At 37.4% G+C, this 9,603-nt stretch overlaps 1 protein-coding gene and 1 pseudogene across 2 annotated transcripts; both read left to right on the forward strand.

Annotated features, from left to right (window-relative positions):
* Positions 1-813: 813 nt before the first annotated feature.
* On the forward strand, positions 814-1,722 carry LOC311185413 (taste receptor type 2 member 10-like; the record flags this gene model as incomplete). The annotated part of the gene is made up of 1 exon (XM_084256040.1): positions 814-1,722. The coding sequence occupies one exon, from the start codon at positions 814-816 to the stop codon at positions 1,720-1,722; it is 909 nt and encodes a 302-aa protein (XP_084112166.1).
* A 2,383-nt stretch (positions 1,723-4,105) lies between these two features.
* Positions 4,106-5,041, forward strand: LOC311185414 (taste receptor type 2 member 8-like; annotated as a pseudogene). The gene has a single exon. The product of its transcript is annotated as a taste receptor type 2 member 8-like (transcript).
* The last annotated feature ends 4,562 nt before the right edge of the window (positions 5,042-9,603 follow it).

A 9,603-nucleotide genomic window follows, 5' to 3' on the forward strand; every position in this document is an offset into this window, starting at 1 on the left:
CAGATCTACTGAAATACACTGCTGAGGGGAGAAGTGGGTGAAACAGCAGAGGTCTGCTGTGCCATTTGGGTAGCTCCCTTGCTACCTGGAGATCAAACTCATGCTGCAGAGGCTGCGGATAACTTCACAGTGCTGTGCTTAAACCCTTGCACCACCAGGGAGCCCCCTATATCATTGATTTCTAATGTCACTATATTTTCTTGCCTTCTGGTACCCACCTTCATACTAAGTGACAATCCTTCAGGTTTTCTATATAATTGACTCATAATCAATTGTCCTCTTTATATCATAATTTCAAGTATGTGCTGCCTGAATTACCAGAAAGTGGAAGAGAATGTGTTTTTTTATGCCTTTAATTATTCAGTGTCTGTAATGACTAAATTCACTTTTCTATGCACTATTTTTAATTTATATAGCTGAGCTGTCATTATAAACACTTAACATACATGATAATGTTAAAGATGATGTTGAAAAAGATGTCCAGTTTATGCTTCTGTTGCATTTGGCACTCCCTCTTCACAATTCAGGTCAACAAATGCAAATAATCTCAGAAGGACAAGTAAAATCCATGAACCAAAACTTCTATTTGCATCTTAGCAAACTGTAAGTAAGCTTTCTCTATACTGACTTGTACAGACAAGTGGAAGGAGATATTTTGGATTCTATCACCAGGCATTAATTGGGGCACTTTTCAGACTTTATGTAAAGAAAGAGAAGAAAATAATTCTTCCATCAAGCAACCAATATATGCCTCATTCTGCAACAGGTAATCTGACCTAGATGTAACAGAGGCAATATTAGGGATTGGCAGATATGCTAAGTATAGTAGAAGTTTTCCTAATTTTTGTAGCAATTATTGAGTCAATATTGGGGGTTCTAGGGAATGGGTTTATTGGAATTGTCTATTGCATTGACTGTATGAAGAACAAGAAGTTTTCTATGATTGGTTTTATTCTCATGGGCTTAGCAACTTCCAGAATTTTTCTGATAGGGCTAATAATTACAGATGGATTTATAAAGATATTCTCCCCAGATATGTATGCATCTGGTAAATTAATTGACTATATTAGTTACTTGTGGATAATTCTCAATCAATCAAGTATCTGGTTTGCCACTAGCCTCAACATGTTCTATTTCCTGAAGATAGCAAATTTTTCTCACCACATTTTTCTCTGGTTGAAGAACAGAATTAATAGGGTTCTTCCCCTTCTGATGGGATCCTTGCTTATTTCCTGGTTACTTACTTTTCCACAAATTGTGAAGATTATGAAAGTTCAAAGAATGAAGAATAACCACACAGCCTGGAAGAGCAACATTATTACACGTGAATTCATTATTAACCAGCTATTGTTCAATCTGGGAGTAATAGTCTTCTTTATACTAACCCTGATTACGTGTTTCTTGTTAATCATTTCCCTCTGGAGGCACAGCAGGCAGATGCAATTGAATGTCACAGGATTCAGAGACTCCGGCACCGAAGCACATATGAACGCCATGAAAATTTTGATATCTTTTGTCATCCTCTTCATCTTATATTTTATAGGCATTTCCATAGAAATATCATGTTATACTATGACAGAATGCAAATCATTGCTTATTTTTGGTATGACAATTGCAGTCTTCTATCCCTGGGGCCACTCATTTATCTTAATTCTGGGAAACAACAAGCTAAAGCAAGGCTCTTTGGTGATACTGCAGCACTTAGAGTGCCGTGAGAAATAGAATCTTCTCAGAACTCCCCAGACAAACTAGGGGAGAAGTGGAGGCTTCAACTAGTGAAGAAACACCTGAAGACCTATTTCATTTGCATCATATTCTTGCATTTGTTTTGACTATATTATTGAACATCGCTAAAATCTTTTGTAATTATTTTGACTACATCTCAGAGAATCTCACTCTTCAACAAGATTTTAATCCCACCTGTAAATTCAGTGACTCAGTCAATTTCTTTATCCTGCAACTTCTTTCCTCAGACCTCCCAGAGGAAGAACATCTTGGAGATATTCACTTTGAAGACTTTTTATGATGCTTTACCAGATTTTCTTAATGGACTGACAGCATTTCACCAACAAGACTCAAAGAAAAAGAAAGTTAACAATGGAAGTTATGAACATGGAAATGAAAGGACAGAGGTGCCTCTGTTGAGCACTCAGTTTCAATTCTTTAAAAGATTGCTTTTATTTTCACTGCTTAAAACCTAATGTCTGTGTTTTCCTGTGTGTGTTTGACATGGTAGCAATGATCATAGCACTAGATTTGAGTAGTTCTGTGAAAAATAGCTCAGGAAATGAAGTCTACTTAGGAGGAAGGGGATGAGCACTGATTAGGGAGTCTTTCTATTCTTCAAATCTATTGATTTGACATGAAACAAAATCTTGACCCAATTACAATTGAGTAAAGATTCTGCAACACAGCACAAGAACCATGTGTCTACATTGCGGTGTGTATCTAAATCAATACTTAGGAAATATATAACTTTGAATATATTACTTAAAAATAGAAAGATTGAAAAGAAGCTACAAAAAAGAACAAACAACTTTTTCTTTCAAGATTATGGTAAACCATGTATCTGGAGCAATCTTTCCAGTTCAGAATACATAAAAAATTGGGGGAAACAAGTCTTCAAAATTATTTTCAGTACATGGTCCAGTAGTCAGAAAAGTAAAAAGAAAATGCTAGATGACAAAAAATGATAGGAAAAGTGTAAAGAAAAGAAAATAGAGCCTGTGGAACATTCTACATCTTCCTCAAACTGAGTTTACAAGGACCATGTTCATAAGATACCTAGCTTGGGTCACACCAGGGCTGGAAGTAAAATTGAACACTATCAATAAAAATTTCTATTGTAGTAAAACATATATGACATAAAATTTGCCATTTAAGCCATTTTAAGTGTACAATTCTGGTAACATTTTACAGAAAACTGGGTTGCCTTAAATTGTCAATGTCCTGCTTTCCTATTACATATTATGCACATGTAAGAAATAGGGGGAAATACTGCATATGTTGTTGACATTGTAGAACTATTTAAATATGAGAAGAACTTTAGTTTATGTGATTTGTATTACCTATCTTTACTGTGGGTTCAATCATGTCTCCCCAGAAAAAAAGAATAAATCAATTTATAGTAGAATTTGTCCTGTTTCCTGGAATTATTGTTTATTAAAAAATGCACATTTTAAAAATGTGTTTGTCATATCTAGAGAAATGATTATAATATAGAATGTGGGATCACAAACCTCATAAAAGATTATGACTAGAATAATTTAAAATGTGAACTTCCTTAATCTTAGATCAGACTGTTTATCATCCGAGAGAAAATTTTTCAGGAAATGAATTGGCAAGGACAGCATTTTCCATATTAAATAAACCTAAAGATAACAAATGCTTAGCATCTGTCAATTTTAACAAACACCGGAATAAAGAGCAAATTTTAGTAAATTTTGCCATGTGCTTGCCTAGCTAGTAGCACTATGTCTTTTATAGTTAGATTTGTGTAATATCCTTCCTTAATTAACCACTCACATAAAACAAAAACTGTTATCTTCTAACTCACTATCAACTTTCTACCACTTGGCCACACTGATCATTTCCAAAACTAACATCCATTTCCACCTGGAGACCTGACTTGTGGGTCATTTATAATTTATGGTGTTGAAAATGATGTTTCATTTATACCTTTAAATTTTTATTAAACACGTTTTACTTGCTTTTTGTGGCTCCCTATTCAAAAAGCAGTTGGACAGATTCAAATATACAGAATTTAAGAGCAGGAAGCCTATTGCAAATTCATGAAATAGAATCTCTTTTTATTTTGCATGAAAGCAATTTCAACCAAACCAATTTCACTAAAAGGTGATAATTATAACTTGTCCAGGCTTCAAACTGTCGGTTTGGAAGGATCAGTTAGTTTAGTCTTCATGAGTATAGAAGCTACCCTATTTCAGAGGAGAGCTGGACCCTTCTGGAATGTTATCCGAGTCAGAATCATGACAAATGAAAACATTATTCATGATTTGAAGACTTTATTTGATGTGTTCCAACTGATCATCTGTAAACTAGCTGGTCTGCAGTGATATCAGATCAGCGTGTACTGTCTACCAACATGCCCATCATGGAGAACATCTTTATAGTCATAGTAACTGGAGCATCCATCACAGGACTGCTGGGGAATGGATACATCACATTCGTTAGCTGGAGACACTGGATTAAGAAGAAGAAGAAGGTCTCCTTGATTAACTGCATTCTCCTAAGTTTAGCTAGTTCCAGAATATGTTTGGTTTTTTGTTATAGCAAAAAATAGCATCCTCAGGGTCCTAAACCCAGATTTTTATGAAAATGATCAGCTACAGGTAGTCTGGAGTATCTTCTGGACACTGATCAACTACTTAAGTATGTGGTTTGCCACCTGTCTCAATTTCTTCTATTTACTCAAGATAGCTAATTTCTCTCACCCACTGTTTCTCTAGCTGAAGTGGAGGATTGACAGGGTAATTCTCTGGATCCTACTGGGGTGTTTGGCCTTTTCCTCGCTTATAAGCCTTATTTTAACAGTGATACCAAATGATGATAATAAGTTTCACAAAATTGTAATACAGAGAAAAAACTTCACTGAAATGTCCCATGTGAGTAAAAGTCAGTACTTCAACCCATGTCTCTCTTTAACCTGTTCATAATTGTCCCATTTTCTGTGTCACTGATGTCATTTTTCCTTTTAATCATGTCCCTGTGGAGACACACCAAGCAAATGAAACTCAATGCCACAGATTATAGAGACTCTAGCACAGATGCCCACATGGGAGCCTTGAAAAATGTCGCTTTCTTTCTCTTCCTCCTTTTTATTTATTGTGGGGCTCGTCTTTTGGTGACCTTTAGCTACCTTATGAAAGAAAAAAAGTTAGGTGTGATGTTTGGAGAAGCAACATCAATTCTCTATCCCTCAGGCCACTCACTGGTTTTAATTATTGGAAATAGCAAGCTGAAACAGTCCTTGACTAGGAGGCTGAGATGTAAAAATGGTGTGTATGATGTAAAATCTTAGCTAATGTTCTAAAATCAACTGTGAGAGGAAAGAATATTTTCATTGCTAGTTTTAAATCATTTCTCCAAATGCAAAACTGTGTAACTAATTCAGAACAACTGTAAATCATCCTGCTGTTATTTGCATCCCTATGGAAAACAGCTGGTTATCCTCATAGACCTATTAAATTTTTCTTCCCAGATCATCCAACAATTATCCTCCTTTGGTAAAGATTCAATAAGGTGACAGCTATAGTCTTGTAGGAATATAGCAGAAATTAATGTTGATTATAATCACAATTAAGACAAATTGTAAATAAAATACTGTCACAACAAGTTCAAAAATTATTTTAGGAAAAGGACGATCTCGTCCATTGGTCAGTGAAAGATCAATGTAAGATACCCTCTAGGTATGAGAGGAGGAGATTTATGTGGAATTTTCTTTTTCTTTTTTTAAGTTTGTGTCTATGTCAGGTGCAATTTTAGTTTATTTGAACTCATTAAAATAACTGCATCAGGCATTCGGGATTAGTGAGAGTGACCCCAAAATGTGGAAATTTTCTAAAACAAAGTTGGCTAAACAAAGATCCTAAATGAAACTGTTTCGTGTCCACTGAAAGGTATTTCTCCACATAAGAGGTATGTGTGATTGCTTTTAGCAAATTAGCCCTGCGTTAATAGTCAAGATATCCAGATGGGATGAGGTCAATCAAAAAAAAAAAAAAAAGCCTTAGGTAGTGACATGTTAAAATGTCAAAATTTCATATAAAACATGATGTTATACAGATTATCTTCAAATGTTGGGAATATTATCTGGATTATTTATAAGTCACCTGTGAGATAAGGATGGACTGTTACTAACCTATCCAGAGTAGCCGTGAACTTTGTGTACCGAAGAGGAAATGTTTATAAGTGAAGAGATATTAAATATGCTGGTTAATAAATTTGCTAAAAACTGCAATTGCTTTTACACAATTGTCATTTGTTCATTTTTCTTCTCCAAATTTGGCAGGACAGAAGATACATACATACATATATATATATATTTATGATTTATTTATTTATGCATACAAGAATACAAGAGCTGGGGTATAGGCCAGAGATACGAGGGGTGAGAGGATTCACCAGAGAAAGAGTGGGGAACAGAACAGGCAGACTGACTGAAACACATTACTGAGGGGGGCAGTGGGCCATACAGGAGAGGTCTGCTGTGCCATGTGGGTAGCTCCCTGGCCGGCCGGGGATTAAACTCATGCTGCAGAGGCTGCAGATTGCTTCATAGTGTGGTGCATAACCCCTTGCACCACCAGGAGGCCCAGAAGATATATATTGATGAAATTAAGGAATTTAAAAAGATTTACCGAGTGTTTAATAAAGAAGCATTAGAAGATTTGATACATAGACTGGAGATTACATTCTTTCTAATGTCATCTTATAGAATACCTGTCCCTGCCCCCTACCAAAGCAGAGACTAGTTTTTGTGGATTTATTAGGAATGGGAACAAAAAAGCCCTGAAAACAAGGGGGAATCTTGGAAGCTCCATGTCAGATGTCTTGATGGTGTGAATCCTAGGAGTTTGATCATCCACTTATAAATATAGCACCTTGGGGGCCTCCCTTGTGGCCTAGGGGTTAAGTCTCAGAACTATCACCTCTACAGCCTGAGTTCAATCTCTGGCCAGGAAGCTAACCCACAGATGGCACCACATATGGTAGACTTCTCCTGTCTCACCTTCTGCTCCCCGCAGCAGTGTATTTCAGTCAGTCTGTCTGTTCTGCTCCCCACTCTGTCTCTGATAAATCCTCTCAACCCCCATACCTCTAGCCTATACCCCAGCTCTTCTATGCAAAAATAAATAAATAAAATCTTTAGAATAAATAAGTAAACATAGCACCTCAACATTCAATTTCTCTGGGGACAGTAGCCAAGCAAAAGAAAATGAGGTAGATACAAAGTCATATTAGAGGCTTCTTCCTCTACATAGTTCTTATTGGCAAAGGAAAGCCTCCCCAAGATGTTCAAATAGGCCTCCCCCAAGATTTCCAGAGCAGGCCATCCTAAGATGTGTCACTTTGGCAAGTGGATTATTTTGAGCTGAGGTCATGGAGGCCCTGCAGGCTCACAAGAAACATTACCACTCCCTTTACAACCTAGAAGGTGAAAATTGGGGATATTACACAGAATTAAGATTTTTATCAGAAATAATCTATCAGAGAAACCTACCTAGATGGCAGGTCAAACATATAATTATAGAGCACTGGTCTTTGTCAGAAAAGTACCTCATCATGGGAGATCCCCTTCTATCCCTTTGAAGTCCCAGGCTCCTACCCCATTCCTTAGCTCAGGCTATAAATAAATGTAGGTTGATAATATAAATAAAGTGAGTGCATGCAAATTGAAATAATTCAATAGAGAAGAAGATAAGAGAGAGAAATTCCTGGGGAAAATTATGTCATAAAAAAAATCAGATAGGGATTTTAGGCAGATGAAGCTGAATATATGGAAGCCCCATAATCCCTGAAACTTTCAGCGGATTCCATCAATAGTGGGTTCCAACATCACTTGCAATAAGGGAAATGCAAATCAAAACTACAATGAGATCCCATATCACACCAGTGAGAATGGCACATATTAAAAAAACTAGCAACAACAAATGTTGGCAAGGATGTGGAGAAAAAGGAACTCTCCTACACTGCTGGTGGGAGGAGTGCAAACTGGTCCAACCACTATGGAGAGCTGTGTGGAGATTCCTCAACCTACTAAAGATAGAGCTTCCATATGATCCAGCAATTCCACTCCTAGGGATTTACCCAAAGGACACAGAAACCTTAATTCCAAAGAGCACCTGCACCCTATGTTTATAGCAGCACTATTTACAATAGCTAAGCTTTGGAAACAACCCCAATGCCCAAAAATAGATGACTGGATCAAGAAGATGTGGTACATATACACCATGGAATATTACTCAGCATTCAAAAAAGATAAACACATGCAATTTGCAGCAACATGGATGGAGCTGGAAGGGATCATGCTCAGCGAAATAAGCCAGAAAGAAAAAGAAAAATACCAGATGGTCTCACTCATAGCAGGAATCTAGAAAACCTAAATAAGGGACCAGGAAAAAGAATAACTATAAGAAAGAAAAAATCAAAATCAACAAACAACTATTAACCAGAGACACACTATGGTGGGGGGTGAGGTGGCGGGGAAAGGAGGGATTGGGGTCAAAATAAAGGGGTTGCAATTGTATGGGGAATAAAAAATAAAATTAAAAAAAGAAATAGTGGGTTCCCTTCCCTCCCCCTTACAAAAGAAGAACAGCATCCCCACCCCTGGTAAGTGTTGATTAACCCAATCTCAGCAAGTTAACATTTGTTGTCCTAAAGCTATTTCTTCCCTCTCCTCATTATTCCAGCACAAGTTTTATCTCAGACCAACCAGGGAGAAGCCATTTCTGTCCCAAAAGAAAAGAGTTTCAAACGAATGCTAGCACATATTGTTAACATATTAACAAGAATAAGAAAAAATGTTGGTAATGGATTTTGAGGGTGGAGGATGGAAGAGTCATCTGTATTTAGTCTGGATCTGTGGAATTTATTGCCATGGGGACCCTCGACATAGTGCCAAGTTGCTAACAACTTGGCATTCAATGGCCTTGCCAGGCATGTAAATCCAGTCCTAATATTCCACTGGGACAGCTCCGTGACACTGGGACACATGATGGCCTCCTATGTACAGTGGAGTTGCTGCAATTTCCTTGACATGGTATTAAGAAAGACCAGGAAGTTCAAGGAGATAATAACATCAGGAGGACTGATTATATCAGATCCAAAAACCCACCACCTAACTCCATACCCCAGGATATCCTTGAGGATGTGCCCTTCGCTGAGCCCTGGAATCATGGAAAACTCAGTAATGGGGCATTCTCCACAGGCCAGAATTGACTAGTAGGAGAGGCTTCCAGGAAACTGGGCGCCCTATCGTCAGTGAATACATTGGAACTGCCAGTTACAGCACTTAATTGTTAGTATCTCATTGGATAGCAATGTCAACTAGAGAGCTGATTAGTGCATACTGATCCATAGGAATCTATGGTGAGGACTAATAGAAATGGCATTCCTAGGATTAAGGGAGACATTCAAATAAGGTACCTCTCGAATTATGCAAGGAAAAAATAAATGCCAAGAAGTCACTGTGATAGAAAACCACCATTCCTTCTCAAATCTCCAGCTCTGAGTCACTTACCAAAAAGTCCGTTAATCAAAGCAAAGATCTGGTCTCAGGGAAGAAAGATCCTAAAAACCACTGCGAATTTTCATGGTGCATGTTTTCCTAATCTTCAATCCTCCCCAAAGGGAAATGCACCCATTTTATGGAGTAATTGTGAACTGGGATAAGAGAGATAGTTAGATATTTTGAGAGATGTTAAGAACAGGATTTGATTGAATACTAGCATCTGGGCAATGAAAATTCCATCAGGAGCTTCCAGTGGGAGTGGAGGTTTGGGGGAGACAAGTTGTTCTGAAGGTCCACATCACTATCCTCTGCTAGTCTCTCTCATTCTCAAGAATAAAGTTGGAATG

The sequence above is a fragment of the Talpa europaea genome (assembly GCF_964194135.1).
Source record: "Talpa europaea genome assembly, chromosome: 15".
In the NCBI taxonomy this organism is placed as follows: domain Eukaryota; kingdom Metazoa; phylum Chordata; class Mammalia; order Eulipotyphla; family Talpidae; genus Talpa; species Talpa europaea.